The sequence below is a fragment of the Montipora capricornis genome, chromosome 3 (genome assembly GCF_036669925.1).
Source record: "Montipora capricornis isolate CH-2021 chromosome 3, ASM3666992v2, whole genome shotgun sequence".
NCBI classification, from domain to species: domain Eukaryota; kingdom Metazoa; phylum Cnidaria; class Anthozoa; order Scleractinia; family Acroporidae; genus Montipora; species Montipora capricornis.
In genome coordinates, this window is record NC_090885.1 from 34103480 (window position 1) to 34122933 (window position 19454).

Below are 19454 nucleotides of genomic sequence, written 5' to 3' on the forward strand. Positions count from 1 at the left end.
CAACAATAAAGAATCGAAGCTAACTGCCGAAAAAGCATTCTATTTAGAATATTTGAAAAAATTCTATTTGCTATTTTTTATGCCGGGGACACTTATGTTACAGCACCCACACTCCTCTTAAAGATAGCAAAATATGTTAAGTAAATTAAATTAAATTAACTAACCTGTGATATGTAATTATTTTATTCTAATTGTTCAATTATTTCTTTTATTATTATTATTTTTTTGCTTCTATTTCTTTGATTTCATTTTTACTGATAATGACGTTTGATTTAAAAGCGCAACCCGCCTCAATTAGCTCTGCTATCTGCGGGTTGTGCAGGATTGCCATTGCATTTTCCTCAAACTAATAATAATAAAAAAAAAGAAAAGAAAAAAAAAGAAAAAGAAAAATGGTGGTATTTTGGACACCTAATAAGAGCAAAGCGGATCAAAAATTGTTACTGATAGGCGCAACTGAAGGGAAGAGAGGACGGGGGAGACCAATAGTTAACTGGATGAAAGAAACATCAAAGAATGCTTAGGTGACATAATGGATGTGTAAGAAGAGCGAAAGATGGGAACAGGTTGAGATCCACGATAGCCGACTTAATTCTAGTAGATGGCAATTGATGATGATGATGATGATGATGATGATTAATTATTACAACTAACTAATACTGTTTTATTGCCTGATTTTGCACGGTTACCATGAAAAGCATTTTTATGAATTGCATTCCGTGTTTTAAATAAAGCCAATGATGATGTATGTATGTATGCATGTAACGAAAGCAGCACCAACCGTCCATTTATATCATTTAGTATCGGAACCTCAGCTGATAAATAGTTGTACCCTTCAGTATTAATTAAGTTATAAAACCTAAATTAAAATGTAAGAAGTCGAAATCGCGCTGTTTTCTCAAGTTGTTTATATTTTCATCTTATTTTTATCCGACTTAAGCATTCACTGTTTTGAAGGAAATGTCAATGTACACATGTCCAGCTGGAGTCAGAAAGATTTTACCTTGAAAACGATACGTGAGAGCGGAGAGAGAGAGTCTTTTAATCCCTTCACACCGCATTTACGTCCTCGAACAGCGCTGGTACCATAAACATTCCCACTTACGCTATATAACCACTTTTCGTTTCCGTGTTAGCGCCATGTTGTCAATTAACTTTAGGGCCAACTTGTACCTGGAGCTTGTTAATTCTAACAATGTTGGATAGTGTTTAACCCATCCCTAAGCATTTCCCCCCAAAATTTTGGATAGTTAGGCTACCCTGTTATTTTTCTCCGATCAACGCATACTTTTGAGTTTGCACAAAAAAACAATCAGAGATAGGAGATAATGGACTCAAACTTTTTTCCACGTTTAACCGTAAAAGAAGAAAGACATTGTTTCCGCAAACAAAGATTTTGTGAAAGGCTCTTGTTTACGGTAAATACTAGTTTAATTCCACGTTAACCACAGAGAAAATAAAAAGTTTAATCCCCTTAAACGCAGCTTAATTGACCAATATTGCACAAGGGATGCTTCAAAGTTATACATGATTTTTTTTTTTTGGAGTTACTTGTTTTGTCTGGAAACGCCACACAACACTAAATTGAAAAAGGGTATGACCTTACCGTTGAAGTAACTCAGTCGATTGCTACTGATCACTTTCGTTTGACGTTCTTTGCTAGCATTCTTTGTCGCCGTTTTCACTCCTTGTTATGATTTTCTTTGGTGATGCCAAAATCTGTAATTTCCCACCAAAACCATTCACCATACAGTTTAGCTCTGGATCTTACACTGTAAATACGTGTTCAGTAAAGCTTCCATTACAAACAAGTGAATTAACATTTAAAGATGAGTAACTTCTGCCTGGTGATCGAAAATGAAATTTCCCGCTGGAGAGTTTGAAGGCTATTCCTTAAATACGGTTTGGTCATGCTCACCAAAACCAATAAACAACATCAAAAAGGGAAGAGAAGAAGACCACAAAAACATAAAGAAGAAAAAACAAACACATTCAAAATATTAATAAATGAAAGCACAAAAAAAACATACATACATGCCCCGACACCCCCACGTTCACAAAAAAAAAAAGTAAAAAAAAAACCCAAGCTAAATTTCACTCACGGAAATAAATAATTAAGAGTGCCTGCCTGTAAAAATCAGACAAATTCTTAATTTCGCGGCAAGGGTCGAAAATTCGATTTGGCTCATATTTTTATGGTAGACAGGCTAGGGCATGATAAAAACTACTGGATAGTTTTTTTGCATAAATATTCATTTATTTCAAAGAAATATGCAAATTACCAAATTCCTTTAAAGTCGCCATTTCACGCACCATTTTATTAAACCAGTTTGAGAGCCTCGCATGCAAAAACAAATTATTCTTCCGTCTTTAAAACAATCAAATATTTTTGTGTAATGTTTAAATGTGTGCTGGGTCGATTTTAGGGAATGTTGCGTTATCTTTTGGGTGCAAAATAATTAAATTTCGAAGACATGTATTTCGTTCACTTGAAAGTACTTCGTGAATATATAAATTTTCACCATGTGCGAAACCTTCAAATGGATTAAGCTTCTGGTGGTTGAATTGCAGAAGAATGGTCCACAGATTCCTGTAAAAATTTATCTGGGCAAATGATTGTGAGCGACGCGAGAGCTTTTCAAAGTACGTTAAAAATGCAAATATTTGCCCCTCCGCCGTCAAATCTCAATTTACGGGTTATACATATATTTTAGCATGCACCACATGCCTTGACTTATATTAAGTTGAAATAGACACAGAGATAATAATTTTGAAATGTTCTAACCTTATCTGCAGTAAGAGGCAGGTCCAAAAGCCGATTTAACGTGTTTCGCTCACCATTTGTCGCATTTTAAAAAGCAGTATAGTTTCCTTCTTTTTACACACTGTCCGATCTATATCACTAATTTTCATCGTATTTAATGGTCAAATACCATCTTTGATCTTGTTTCGGCGCTTATGATCACCACTGCATCTAACTCAACAACGCTAAGTCATTTGTGGATAGTTGCTTACTTTGCACTACACCAAAATACTATCACATTTGAACGTTTGCTGTTTGACCTTGAATCCTTTGCAGTGCTTCGTTATTTGTTCGTCACGCAATGCTGTCATCCCATTTTAGGGGGTAGGGGTAGGGCAATTTCTATCCTGATACGTAACCACTTGGAGCACACAATCTTGTTGATTAGGAAGAGAGTAAAGTAAAGGAATGAAAAGAATGACTAGTTTAACTTTGTCTCCTGAATTGTCTCCTGTTGTCATCTCTTAAGCGACCCGCTAACTACATTGAGTAACACTCTAGGGCTAAACTCGTTCCTTGGTCTTTTCGCGCTGTGCAAAATTTCTTTGATTACTTTTCCCAAACAGTTTGAATGAAATCCGAAACTTCACCTGAGTCTCTAAATTTCGCAGCTTCCACAAAACCAAACAATGCAAATACAAAACGAAAGCGTTTTATTTTTTTTTTTTCTACAACTTGGCAGAATTTGTTTTCGAATACTTTTGCGGACAGTCGGAGCTTTTGCAAACTTTTTTGTTTTCTCAAATAGGCCACGTTCGATATATCAATATTCTAACATGCTCCAAGGCTTTCAGGTCAAAATTGTAACTTTTTAAAGTTTCTTTTGTCTCTCAATTCCCGAAAGAGACTTGGACACAAATAAAAACAACACCAGAAAAAGACGTTTGTCCCAAAAGCCTCGGAGCCATGTCAGAATATTGATTTATCGAACTCGCCACACATGCTTTTTTGGCACGACAAATCTTTACAAACCCCTACCCCGGTTCGCAGTTTTTCTCCCGCGTCCGAAGCCACCCGATCTCCACACGGAAACAAAATGTCGCAAAATTACTACCTGAAGCGTTTTGTGAGATTCCGCCATACCACTGAATAAAGAACTGATGAAGGACAGCCATAAGAAAGAAAAAGGAGATATTGGACTAGACCAGGAACTAGCGCGTGGTGGGACTACTTTGTGAATGAAGTGGTATTACCTGAACATTTATTTCACATATGCACAATTCCACGTCCAACTCGTTCTTATCGCTTTCGAGCCTATTAGTTTGGACAAATGAAGCCAATGGGAAAATTAAACGCTAGTTTGGGCGAAAATAATTTGCTTCGTTTTCTTCGAGATCAAAACTTATTAGTATGGTTCAGACCTGAGTTACAGCTCTTTCTGGGGTCTTTGAGGCAAGTCCCTCACGTATTAAACACAAAGGAGATTCTCTATTCCTGCGGTGATGATCAAGGAAAACTTGCCCCTGCATAGTGGATAAAGTCTGTTGGCCCCAGCTCTCTATGTTGAAGATTGCGTTTCAAAGGCCGTTTACACGACAGAAAAATTTGGGTCCGGACCCGTCAGAAAAGCGGTGCGGACCAATAACTTTTGTAAAGGAACACTGGAGTTTCTACAGGACCATAGGAGCCTATGGCCCTGTAGAAACTCCAGCATTTCTTTGCAAACGTTATGGGTCCGTACCGCTTTTTTGGCGGGTCCAGACCCAAATTTTTCTGTGGTGTAAACGGCCCGTGATCAAAGTGATTCGTTACAACTGCAGCTACCAACTAATTTCGTCAGAAGTTCTATGTAGGGCTTCTTTCGTTTAACGTTGATTGTTGAGACGTCAAGCTGATAAAAATTACATACGTCTTGGAGGATCTGCACAGAAAACTTTGCGAGTTTAGAGCAACCTGCGATTTCACAAATGTTATGCCTATCGTACATGATCGGATGCTGCAATGATATTTCTGCGATGACTTCGTTACTCAATTCTTGTATGTTCCGTTCATGAATTTTATCCAGCTCTTCGGCGTGTTCATCTTCTTCGTCCCCAGATTCAGCAGCTTGGACAACTTTCTTTGAAGCAAGGCGTGAGAAGAAACTTGCAACTTGCTGAGAAGTTAAATAACTCGAAGCATCAAATCTAGAAGAGCCATCTGCATTTCTAACTTTTCTCATTGACTTGGAAACATTGGAGGGATCAGCTTTCTTTCCAGTCTGTTCGCCGATTTTGAATACTTCTGTAAGTTATTGTTTCTGGTTTTCATTCAGTCGTGTTCTTTGAGTACTGGAGGATTTCAAAGCCCAGCCCACTGACAACGATGAACGGGAATCCCGTACCTTAGCTGTACCAGTATCCTCTACAGGATTATCAACAGTGGCAACACCCTGTTCTAGTTTTGATGCAAAGGACATCATTGCCTTATTGAGAAGCGTACACTCCTACGCTACTCACTATCTATCACAGAATAGATACTGAGTAGCGTAGCAATTCACAGAATTACGCGCTAGTAGAGTTATACAACAACAAAAAAACGGATAAACATGCAATAAATTGTTTCACTTATCCTAAGAGTGCTCAATATAAAATATGCAAAGCAAACTGCGGATATGGAAAGAAATATTTATATTTGGTTTTTTAATTTTTATTTTTGTTATATTATATACCCCTACTGGTATACGTACCCGCCAAAAAGGAAAGCATTGCGTGATGAGCTAATGATTGTGCTGCGGGTGCTGACACGCCTGAGAGCAATGGTCGCAATCAAATGTAATATGTTGGTCTAGCAGGTTTAGTACGTACAAAGCAAGCAACTATCTGCATATCACTCAGCAGTTGTTGACTTAGGTAGATGCAGTGGTGATCATATGCCCTGAAAGATGATCACAGATTATGGTATTCGACCATTGAATATGTGTGCAACGAACGTTGTGTACACAGAAGCAAACCTGACCGCTTAAAATGCGACAAATGGTGAGAGAAACACGTTAAATCAGCCTTTGGACCTCCCTCTTACGGCAAATAAGGTTAGACCATTTCGAACTTACCAGCTCTGTGTCTCTTTCAACTTAAGATGGGTCCATACACTGGTGCGGGCTTAAATGTATGTGTAATGCCAGTTGACTACGGAAGGTGACATATTTGCATTTTGTACCTACTTTGAGAAGCTCTTGCGTCATTCACTATCATTTGCCAAAAGAAATTTGTACGCGAATCTGTAGACCATCCTTGCACAATGGGACCACCAGAAGCTTAATCCATTTGAAGGTTTCGCACATGGTGAAAATTAATTGTATCCACGAAGTACTTTCAAGTGAAAGAAATACATGTCTTCGAAATTTAATTATTTTGCACCCAAAAAAGATTCCCAAATCTACCCAATACACATTTAAACATTGCAAAAAACTATTTGATTGTTTTAAAGACGGAAAAATAATTGGTTTTTGCATGCGAGGCTTTTGAACTTGTTTAATAAAATGGTGCGTCAAATGACGGTATTTAACGCTGGCCAGCGCTGTCCATGCTTCGAGCAACCCGGGCCAGCGCGACTTTTCCAAGCCAAAAAAGCGACGTTACACTATTTCAGCTCAAGTGGCCGATGAAATAAATCTCAAAAGGAAAATTGACATTCGAAAACACCATTTACCTTTCTGTAGCATCTACCCTCGTCTCATAAAATCCCTGTCAATTCCGCGATTCGGCTTCAATATTTGAGCAGAGTTCAAATTGTGTTTTGCAAATCTAAGCAGTACAAACACGAAAGGCTGATTAATCTTTAGGGTTATATCATTCTATTTTGAGCTCTGTAGAAGTTCACCCCTATTCTAAGAGGATGAAAATAAGTCTTGGAAAATTAGGACTGATGCGCTAATGATGGCATTTTAGTCTTTCCACAATCTCGGAAAGTTAGTCAGTGAGCGTGCACCCATGCGCAAATGGTAGATGACCAATTTGCCAATCCGAACATTTTATACAAGTTCTGTTATAAAATCATTTGTAATGATTGTGTTCATTCTTAACGGAAAAAGACATTTTCCTTTTCGTGTAGATACCATATATCTAATACCGCAACACGGAATAGAGAATTAGTGCTTCCCGTGATGCCTATTTCGTGCACGAGGATAAACTCATACAGTTTTTTAATGTATAATTACATGGATACTCGGACTATTTGCTGTGATTCAATTTTATGTCTTCGATAGTTGTTCGTTCGACAAAAAATAGTTTTTTTTTCTGTATTTTTTACTGACGAAGAGTATTAATAATTTTGTAGATTGCAAATTAGACCTCAGATTGCTGTAAAAGGAATACACCTTATCAGTTTTTACGAATTCTAATAGTGTTTTGTTCACTGTATATTTTGTTTAGTTACCGTTTTGATTGAAATGATTGATTTTGTAATGGAAAGTAAACAAAATGGGAAAATGATCTCAAGCCTGTAAGTTTTTTTACACACTATCCCTCACATCCCTCAGTCCGCACTCCACTCCTCGTAAGTGAAACCAACCCGCTTCACCTTAAAATATTACTGGGCGTTATTACACCAAATAAACGGTTATTCGCTTTTTTCATTAATCCATTTACACATTTCATATTTAGGAGGGAAGGGGGGGGGGGGGGGCATGAAAACAGTGCATATCCAGCCCAGTTCTATCAAGCATGACTGGTGGTGTTTTTTATGTAAATACCTCCGAAACGTATTGCATTATGGGATGGTGAAACATTAAATTGTTAGGTGGGAACGGTGGACACCGGTGTTTTTACCACTGGAAATGATGTGTAGTCCACCCATCCTTACGCTTACATTTTTCCGTTCATATATGTATTAACGATGGATCAGGGGGGAATAAGCTACTTACAACAATTTGGTCTGTTTTTCAATTGACACAATGGTTGCCCTACTATACCCAATTGATTTGTAGCATTGTTATTTTGTTTAATTAGAATTGTAATGGTAATTATAAATTATATAATTTAGTAATGATTAATTTGAATTTTAATCATTTAGTTTGCGTTATTAGTATCGGAGATATCAGCATGTATATGCAATCTTAATTTAGAGATGAAAGAAAGTTTGTGTTCTTGTTGTTGTTGGTGGTAAACCTAGGTGAGAAGGATCAACAAGTGATTCAAAGTACAAGTTTTTATGAAACAATACTAAGAAAGTTTCCATTAAAACCAATACCGGACGACCTCGGAATGAAATTTGAAAGAAAAATTATTATGCCCTGTGCGGCGTTTGAACCCATGTCCACCGGAAACTAGTCGGTTCTGATCACATCAACCGTGCTATTAGAGTAATGAATGTGACTATGATTAGGTGGCAAGCCCGGTCCGCAGCAATTTTTTCTTTCAATCAGATGCCACTGAATTAACAAATGATTAACAAGCGAACAAGAGCAGAAATTACAATTTATGGACAGTTTAATTCTGTTTCTTGAAATTTCTATCTCTTGATAGCTGAAAAGGGCGCAGCTCGAAATCAGCTACTGATCACGCATAGCAATCGAGAGCTCATATAATATAAATCTACTAGTCCTTCAAACTAAAACACATATCTTATCTGAATCGTCCTTGCGGATACTTTAAATGAATACGAAGAAGCGCCTGCCACTTTGTTCACAACCGCTATTCACTGTCTACACCAGAAAAGATAGTGATTAGCGTCGACAGTGTGATGGAACGTTATTAGATTTACAGTAACGGATGTTCATCCATGTGCAGGAAGTTGATAAGAAATATTTAAATCTTCTGACAACTACTCATTATATTCATCCTTGAAAGACGATTTTGTTATGCCATATGTCGCCTTACAAAAGCTTGGGAGTGTACCACATAAATTCAACTTTATGTGGTGGTTGAAGTCATAGCCTGGTAACTGTTGCAGCAAACTCTACTGCCGAGTTGTAGTGACGAGACTATTTTGTCTGTAAGTATCCCTTAGATGGCTTTTCTTGTTTACTGTTAAAAGGGAGGCCGAGCTCTCTTATTTCCACTTTTTTTTTCTTTTCATGGGCGTGTTATTGCTTGAATATTTTTCCTTCTAGTGTCCAACATCACAGCTTTGCTAAAATACATGATTAACTTGCGTTAATGTGAGTTTCATAATGTCAAGTTAACCTCTCCTTCATGCATCACTGTCACGCTTGGCATAACTTTTTTGATAAGTATGCTTGCACGTTGTTAGTACTAGTTAAAGCAAAAAGGGCGGATACGTTCTCCTATTCACCGGTAAACTCAGTCACGAAAATAGAATGTTCTTGTTTGAAGAAACTGGTCGTAAAGGAGAGACGAGCTTTATTTTCAAATTCTTAAATATGTATTGAACTAGCGTGTTGTGGCCACAAAGCAAACAAACAATTTTTTGTCTTTCCGGCTGATGTTGCAATTCTCAGATGTGTAAAAATCGGAGCCTTCAAATGGAATTATGCGTGCCCTTTGGCGGCCGAGCTTAATCTGAGTGATAATTGACAAATTCACGATAGCACTGTTGAGAGATGATGAAACATGATGATGACGTAACAGTTCAAAAAGGCGTGCAGCTTGGATAATCCACTTTTTCGAATTTGCAGGTAAAGTTGAATTACCAATAATTACTAGAAGAAGTACTTTCCGTCAACTTTCTATCTAATTTGTAAGTGACATTATGAGTTTGCCGCGAAGTCTGCCAGACAGCCTTAATGAGTCCGTTTCTCGGGAAAATGAGGTAGGTATCAAACCGTTTATGGCTGTGCCATAGCTTGCCCTGCATATATGGCCAGCTTGGCAAAATGTTCCATGCTACTAATAATTTTTAGAAACAGGTAACAAGGAATTCAAACATATTATGAAGTAATTAAATTCCATTTACTTTGCACAAAACTCATTCCGGAGCAGATTTTTTGTCTTCTTTTGAAAAAATGTCTTGAACTGTCTTGGTTGGTGGCAGCGGTGCTCTGTGTGATCCAGTGAGTAAACCCAGTGATGTGCTTGTGGAACAAAACTGATTACTCCAGAGGACGGCCGTTTGACTTAACTGATAAATATTTAATCCCTCAATGGTTTTGTCGAATAAAGGGCATGTGACGTAAAACAATCCTGTCAAGTATCTGTGTTGCAAAGGTACAGATGCAACAATATCCATTGCATTGAAACCCCTTTAACTTTTAGGACGCGTTCAATATAGTTGCAGATATTCACATTAATATTGTCAAACATCTGCTAAAATGCTATATTAAACATAGCTTTATTATCCGCGTTGCTGCAAAACACCACACATTGTGGTTTAAAGCATCGCTCCACGCATTCTTAGTCTGGAATAGGGTCAATCGACCGCACCCTTAATGTGCATTCGCCGAGCTGAAAGCCCCAACTCAATGAACTATCAACAGAATAAATGCGAATCATACTAAATGATAGCACACACTAAACCAGTTCTTTGGGGCAGAGAATGCGTATGTATGTCTACATATTTTATAGAGTATGGATGACAACTCTGATGCAAACAGTTGGGAACAACTGTCTGACGGAGTTGAAGAAGAAATTTACACGGGAACCCCGCGATCAGGTCAGTGAGTTGTTTATAAAGTTTCCTTCGTTCTTTATTCACAAACTTTCAACGTAGCTGAGTAAACCGCAAGAGAGGATAAATTACTCCCACATTCCCAGAGTTTCCACAAAACTGAGTAAGTAGGCGCGCAAGAACTAGAAACCAGAGACTAACGATTTTATTGTTCCCATTTCTGCGCGGGGCAAATACGTGTAACGCTAAAAGGGATTGGGACATCGCGTGACAATTAGGCAACATCGAAAATAACATAAAACTCTTTGTTTGTCCCTCCAAAATTTTGCGCAAGCATTGGTTTAAGTTTCTCATGTGACTTACAATGGTCCGAAAATAAACCGGGAAAATGTTCTTGCAAGATTTTGGAGGGATAAAGAATGTGTATTATAGTAGTTTCGATATTGTTTAAGTACACGATGTAAATATGGATGTCAATTGTTACAAGGTCACGAACATAATATTCTCATAGACCGAAGTCAAGTGTTTTGCTCAGCGTTGATAAACAGTGTTTACTTCAAAACACCAATTCCGAATAGCGCTGATCCACAAGCAAATTGTTGTTCCCTGTCAGTGTCGTCTATCGACTCAGCTCGAACGTTTCCTTATGATGAGGTCGTAACTACGTTACGTGCAATTAACAGTGGATTGATTGATTGTGTTGTGGTTGTTGATGGATTATTTATAAACATAATCAAAGTTACGGTATGCATTTATCGTCCCGTTTTTTTAGGATCTTCATATCCCGTATGACGATGTATTTAGTTACCGGTATCAGCATGTCAGTCCAGGAAACACTGTAGGTCAAATTTACGATATACACTTTTAAAATGCATGGGGCAATGTGGAAAATACATCTTAAGCTTGGGGCACTACTGAATAACCCTATCTACCTCTAACCATAATCTTTCATGTTCTCTAGCTTATAATAATCACCTCAGGAATAACCTTGATCGAATTAAACAGGATAGAGGAAAAAAATGTTTTGAAGGAATATTAAATCACTCTATTTTGTACAATTGGCTGATTCCAGTTGTCGATTGTTTGATGTAAAGGGACGGTATGGATGTCTTTCGTCCTATTTATTGTTATGTTTTTTTAGGATCTTCATATCCCAGGTGATGATGTATTTTCTCAGTTGAGGAGTTACCTCGATCAGCCGGACAGTCCGGGGAACACAGTGGGTCAATTTATATTTTACACTTTTATGCACCAAATTACAAATTAGTTTGCACGCTTGGTCCACTCTAGCTATTATCTTTGATTTTCTCTAGTTATGACTTAATAATAGGCTTCATTCAAACTAGAAAAGACAGAGGAAGAAAAGGGAAAGAAATGAAAAAAACTACATAAAAATCAAAATGCTTGTCATTCAGAGTTGTCAAGGAAAACTAATTCATGTGGTAAGAAGTTGTTATCGCACAAGTGCTACATTCATAATGAAAAAGAAAACAAATTGAATTTTGCCAGTCAATGTAAATACAATGTCATTTAATGGTTGGCAATTTGTTTAAAGTCTGTAAACAGTGGTGCTAATGGCAACCAAGACCCAGCTAAAGAGCAAGGACCCAGAGCGATGCCTTCAGGTGGTTCTTCTGGTGACGAGGTGACTAATGTGGTGTCTCTTAAATCTAAATCATAATGATAAGAATTTTTGATTGGAGTGGGCAGTTCTTTGAGTATCATCTTGACATGTAACAAGACTTAACCAGACTCAGTACCAAACATGCCCAAAATGATTCCATTTTTTTTTGTTCCTATTTTCATTATAATAAGCTTAATGAATGTGACATGAAGTTGAAAATTCGAACCACACTACACGTATTCACAGTGTCTCAATTTATTTGGCTCCCAAAATTCAACTTTGCTGTCTGGTTAAATTGACAGCACATGCTTTATATGTTTTTATGGAGTCAAGCATTTATTATTCTTGTTTTGGGGGAATACATTATTGTATCTTGTTTGAAAATGACACACATAATTTTTCATTACCCTTAACCAGGGGAATTGAATTGACTGCACTAATCTATACTTGTCCATTATTTGTATTTGAAATTGAAGGTTCTGTCAGTGACTAGGAATTTAGCTCGGTTGGTACGACAGTTTTGCAGGTGTTTCTCCAGGGTTACAAGGGGCAGGCAGTGGACAGGTAATGTCATCATTTGACAGTAGCAGTCTTTCACTGTCAGGCAGTAGCAGGGCAAGTCAGGTGCACAATGCATATAATTTCAATGTGGTTCTGCTTGACCCCGGTGTTGACAAAATTCCTCGTCGGAGCACCAGAAATGAACTTAGAGACAATGGAAGAATTGTCCAGTTATCTTTGGCACGGGGAGCGCAGGAATCAGCAGCAAATGAAGCGTTGGTCAGTGCCTTTCCCCTCCTTAGAGGAATGCAGAGCAGGTAATTTATCTATATTTCATAGGGGTGGACCGTATGTTTTGTTTTAATTTATTATAAAATTCTACTACATTGTAAATAATCATGTAAAGCCACTGTAATTGTTAAATATATCAAGTGCGTGTTATTGTTTAGAAATCAATCTATTGATACAAGAACATCAAGATTAATTGAGGATTATAACATTGTGTTGTTGAGCAGTATGATCTCATGCATGAATAAAATTGAACTGACCCTTCATATAGCTGAAATGAAATTTTTTTTCTATAATTTCTCATTTGTAATTATTCTCATATTCACATATCCTTCCACAACTGCTTCTAGCAAAAACTATCATGTAATGAAAAAATTAGAGAAGATGACATGAGTTACGGTCGATAGACTGACAATTCAGGTCAGTGAAATGATGCCAAATTCAGACTTTGCATAGAAAGTTATATAAAAAAGCAAACAATGAAAAGAAATAAAGTTTGTGGGCCACTAATTTTACTAATGTCATTACTGTATAATGTTGAACTCGAACCAAATCAAGAGAAAACTACAGAACAAGTTGCAGTCTTTTTCTTTCACACACTAAAATGTTTATTTCTAACTTTAGGAATGGAGATGACTGTTTTGAAGTTTTAGTCACTGACAAAACTTCAAGAAATACTTTGATGCCTGCAAATGCTCCAGATTGTTGATTTACTGCTAGGGAACTTCACAAGGTACATTTGTAGCGGGACAAGGCTCGCTTTATCTTTGCTTGGTTGAAGCATTCCCCAGTCAGGTAACATAATGATGTATTTCGTAAGGTGCTACTTTGTTTATTGGTTTATCTTTTTGGCATTCCTTTTCACATGATTTTTGCCGAGCTGCTCACCACTGTTCGGCATGCTGAGCACCATTGTGAAGAAAATGTAGTGAAACCATGAGTTGCTTTTGTCAGAATGCAGGTAAAGTATTGCTCGTTGGCACTGACGCCCAATGAGGTTGCCCAATAATTTAATAAGATCATAATAATAATAATAATGTCATTAATGCATTTACACCACAAAACACCCAAGTAAGGACACCATTGATGATTGAAATCGTCTACAAGAAGACAGAGTAAAATATATTACGTCTCACACATAGGGGTCAATGGGTTAATTATTTATTTCAGAGCCAGAGTCCCATGCAGCAAGGTTCATCTACAGGTAACGCAAAAAAAATCCTTCCTTCAATTTGGCAGCCTTCTATATCAAATTATTGACTCTGATCGATATTTTTTTAAATCTTAAATGTTAAAAACGAAATGTAAACTCAATGTATGGACAACACCTATAATTGTCAGCAACATATGTATGTATGAGATAAATGAACATTTCTATGTCGCTGACTAGCTATTAAAAACATGATGTATATACAAATCATGTTCAATACAAAAGTTGCACCAGTAAAGTTACAATGATCCAATAAGGTATATTACATGGACAAAAAATCAATCCACAAGGGCTGGTCGTTATTTTGCCCCTATCATTCTCATTTTTGTCTACCTTTATACATCACAGGAAGACGGTCCCGTCCAGGTTTTGTGTCTCAACAATCTTACCTTTCTGGAGGTAAGTACACTTATAAACTTTTTTCATTTGGGGTTTTTGTCAATGTAATGCCATATCAAAAAATCATACAACTTTGTGTATAATGCGATATGCAAGTTAATGATACCTAGTCACTTGGTCATACAGTAATTTTGGCAAGCTAGGTATTAAACATTGTATAATTATTATACTTATTGGAATTTTGTAGAAGTCAACTGCATAAATCCTTCAAGGATGCATCTTTTTGTTTTCCAATTGACTTTTAGTATTAAATCAAGTCTCACTGATATTATCCTAACATTCTTTCTAACTCAGCAACTACCAGTAGATTTGGTGCTTTGGAGCCAGAACCAATAGAGTCTCAGGAAGTGATGCACAATTCAACATTGCATCGTCAAGCAACACTGAGAGAAACACCACCTCTGGTGATCGATTCAGTTTCACACCCCCAAGACCATGCGGTTCAAGTGGATTTGGCAGACCATTGGTGACAAGGTCCATGACTACTAGTACTGGAACAATTTCAACACCAACCAGTACATCTACCAATGGTCCAGTAGCCGGGACGAGGGCTAGGCTAGTTAGCCATCCAGGTGGAAGGGGACCATCGGGCAGTTCAAATGGAACACACACCATAAGATCTAATAGTATCAGTAGTCCTATATCTGGAAGTCGACTCTACAGACTCTCTTGGGGAAGGGCGCTTCACGGTAGGCCAACCTCCACAAGAACCACATCAACTACCACTATTAGTAGTGCCAGTGCAGGGAGGAGTAATATAGCACCAATTATGGATACAGTGATAGCTACTAGTTCCACCTCATCAACTAGTACCATTACTGACGCTAGTGCAACGAGCAGCAATGCAACAACTGTTATGGTGACAGCTTCAGTGACTACATCCACTTTATCAAGCACCTCATCAACTAGCACCACTACTATTGCTAGTGCAAGGAGCAGCAATGCAGCACCTGTCATGGTGACAGCTGCAGTGACTAGTTTGACCTCGTCAAGCATCTCCATAACGAATGGTTCGCCTGCTGTTCGATCTGGCAGTGTACCAATTAGTCTCCCTATAGCGGTAACCTCCATTGCCACAAATTCAGTCTCAATACACACCACTGTAAATAGCAATGTGGCCAGTGCGACCAACACCAGCAATGTTTTGAGTTCATCAGTTACGGCCAGTAGTGTTGCAATACAAAGTGGTATGGGAGGTGGTTCTAATCATGTGGATGGTGGAGATGCTCTCCAAAGTAATGAAGGGACTATAAGCTCTTCAGGTGAAGTTGAACAGAACCCCGGTCACAGATGGCGTGCAACTCTTCCAATAGAAGTTGATGACAGTGATGCCGACGAAGGAGCTGGGCTTGAAACTGAAGTATCTGGGATAGATAATGCTACTCCACCCACCTCAACATGCACACCTACCACTGGAACAGGTATTATTTTATTCAACACAACTTATTTTAAGTTAGTTTTTCACATGTAGTATCAGAGTATAATTTTAAGAGGTTAGGTTAAATATCTAAAGAAAAAGCTTTGGCATAGATATGCATATAGAAACAGGATGGGCAGTTTTAATGTTTGTGGCATTTATAATGTTTTGCCATTACTACTGGTCCAGAAAATATGAGATAAAAGGTTCATTTCATTGTAAACATTGCCTTGGATTTTTTTGTTTCATTCTCCTTAGTAATGGCAAGGACACAGTTAACAACCACTATAACTACAATAGCTGTCTCCAGGCCATCAATTGAGCATTTAAGTGCAAGCATTACAGGTAATGCATGAATTTGTATTCACGGTAATTTCAAAATGCATTATAATAATGCCAAATGGTAATGACTGCTTGTCTCATTTTCAACAAATTATACCAATATGATTAACCATGATAGTATGGACATTTGTGTTTAAAATTTTGTTATGATTTTCTCATGATCCCAGCTGCAATGATAGTGGGTTGTAATAATTATGTTATCGATTACATTGCTCCATATAGGCACCATAGAGTTACCAGAGACAAGTGTGCTGCTTCATCTGTTGCCTCCAAATCAGGGTATGAGGTATTATAATGATTTATTAGATGACTAGCTCCGTGAGCCGGCAAGATGAACCGAATCGCGCGCTCTGATTGGCTACCCGAGCGGGCAAGATGGAGCGATACTGCCGCTCGGGATTTCTCGCTTGGTCCCGCAAGATCAAAGATCATTTTTGGTGTTTTAAGTCATATAATAAATCCTTTATTGACCAAGATTGTTCGGTCAAGATGACTGGATATTGGCCTCGTTCTTTTTTTGCGTGTTTATGGACCGAGACTTCGTCTCTAATGTGCGTCTGTAGTGATAGACAGTGGCTTTTGTGGAGGTGAGAACATTCTTCTTATTATTTTTTAGTATAAATACACAGGTGATTATACAAAATCGCGCGCTCTCATTGGCTCGCTATCTCGGATTATCAGCCGATAATCACCTCGATGGACAAAATGGCTGCCAGTAGTTGTTTTGCCACTGTAAGTGAAGATGATTTCACGTTGAAATGTTTTTTTTCTCTTTTTTGTTATAATCACCTGTGTATTTATACTAAAACAATAAGGCTCAGTGATTATCGGTGAATATTCACCTCGACGAGACGAATTCACCGATAATCACTACGCCTTCAACGAATAATTGTTAAATATTTAATACAATAATAAGAATATTGATACGTATAGTAATAACGCTACTATTACATGTAACCTTTATTTGTATAGCATCTGTCCACAAACTGTTCTAGGCGCCTTACAAAACGAATAAATATATCTTATAAAATTCAATTTTCAATAAATCACAATCATGCTAACAATCAAAGTGCATGTAAGAGAGATGAATTGCCTAAAATAACCAAAATCAATAGAATTATGGTATGGCATCACTATGTTTCCAGATATTAAACTTATTGCCTTTCGCTTCATACTGCAGTCACACTGATATTCGATGTTTTACAATTCTCGTTAACAACAACCGGTAACAATGTTGATATAATTTACATTTGTCAGGCCCATTTTTGAACACAGAGATATTGCAAATGTGGTGAATGAGCAATTTTTGTTTTGGGTGCAATCATCAGATGGAGCTACGGGAAAACAAGGTAAAGTAAATTATAGAGTAAACAGTTTGACAGTACTTATGCATAAACTGGGTTAGCACTAAAAAAGATTAAACCTCCACTAGTTAGGGAAAGCTTAAACAAAGAGTATACTTGTAGTTACACCATGTCTATTTAATTAATTAAAATTATGAAACCCTGAATGGGTGGAATGAAAAGTAAATGACAAGCGTTATTCCTTGACACATATACATGGGATGAAAACATTATCCACAGATTGATATAAATTACAAATGGTTAAAAAGTATAACAAAGACAATTTAAATTTAAATAATAATTTTTGTAATATTACTTGATCTCACTGAAATGTTGACGCTTAGTACACAAATACGCACATATATATACACCTCACACTGTGGTATAATTTAGCTTCACAGGCTTGATCTGTCGGTACTTTTTCTTATTACAAAGCATAACTTGTGTTGTTTTCAGGACTAGAAGCCATACAACATCACAGCAGTTCAGGAATGGTGGCTGTAGTTTGCCATGTAGATGGTTGCCAAAAAGTTTTGCGAAAGATCACAGGTATTGATCACAATGTATCTCAAACATGATCTAATTTGACAAGAATATAATTACATGCTCAACCCTTGAGGGTCAACATGATTGAACAAAATGTAATATTTGTATTAGATGTAATTTGCCACTATGCTTAAGAGGGGAAACATTAAAATTTAATCGTGTGACTTGATGGAACAGACGATTGCTTCTGGGTCAATTAGCAATGCAGTCCTGAATGAGTTAGCACAAACCTTGTTAATTGATACTACCATTAAATAAAGTAAATATTTAAATTCTAAATATCATCATTCATAGTCAAACAATATTTATTATTTATTCATGCTTATGGGATTTGAGAATAATTATGTTTGAACATTGATAATTAATAATTGTTAACATCTTTCCCCCTCATCACAAACCTAATATCTCAAAGCAATGTTTCTTTAAGAGTTACCAAGTGTTTCCGAATTTGAAAGAATTTCAAGAACAGAAGAGGAAATGGTATGCGGATTATAACATATAACACACCTGTTGTAATGGCCAATCTAATTAAAACATAATTTATAAGGTTTTGTTCATATGTACAAAATTAATCTTAACATAAATTAATTCCCTTTGCCTTCCCCATCCATATCACAGAAGCTAGGAAAGAAACAAATACAGTTAAGTTTCATTAAACATTTCATACACTGTTATCTCAGGCTGGCCTTAAAAGCAGAAAGGGATTTGAAGAAGGAACAAGATCTGGCATTTGAAGAATCTCTCAAAGCTGACAAAGAGAAGGTTTGAGACATTGATTTTAGCTTTTGGTATGAGAGCCAAGTCAACTATAGTCTGTCTGTCTGTCTGTTAATAATTATCTTGTTTTGTGATGTGATCCTGTATATATTATTTTCTTGTACATATCTTAATATCTAAACATTTTTATCTGTTAACAATATTACTATTTGTGACCATCCACGGGAAAACCAACAAAAAGGTGATGACACGGGCACGCGTGCATGACACGGCACGCTGAGCGTGACATACAACACGCCATATGCGCATATTTAATGAGTAGCACAATACATGTCACGGTGGCTTTTGTTGTGCACAGAGACACTCCAAACCTTTTGTTTAGCGTGGCGTGTTGCGCGTCAGATGCGTGCCAAAACAGGCACCGTAAAATTGCAAAAGTAATGCAAACGAAATTCGTCGAAATTCGTCCCTTGTTCTAGCGAATTTTCCACGAAAAGTCATCGAATTTTCGAACGATTTTACGTAGGGTTTGAAGCGAAAAATTCACGACCTTTCTCGAAAATTCGAGATAGCGAAATTCGAAATAGCGAATTTTCGAGGTAACCAAACGAAAATTCGAGATAACAAAATTTGAAGCAGCGAATTTTTGTGACATGAATCGGCGGCCGCCATCAACAACATCGCTGAACAAGCGTATGTACGCGTAAATAAACGCGTTAAGGTTAGCGTAAATAAAGTCGTATCGAAAATAGATTCAATGATCCGACAGTTTAATCGGC

At 37.3% G+C, this 19454-nt stretch overlaps 1 protein-coding gene across 1 annotated transcript; it reads left to right on the forward strand.

Moving 5' to 3' along the window:
- The first annotated feature begins 15079 nt into the window (after nucleotides 1-15079).
- LOC138040131 (uncharacterized) lies at nucleotides 15080-18726 on the forward strand. The gene is made up of 5 exons (XM_068885910.1): nucleotides 15080-15731; nucleotides 15986-16072; nucleotides 16292-16355; nucleotides 17869-17961; nucleotides 18639-18726. The coding sequence occupies exons 1-5, from the start codon at nucleotides 15080-15082 to the stop codon at nucleotides 18724-18726; spliced, it is 984 nt and encodes a 327-aa protein (XP_068742011.1).
- Nucleotides 18727-19454: the final 728 nt, after the last annotated feature.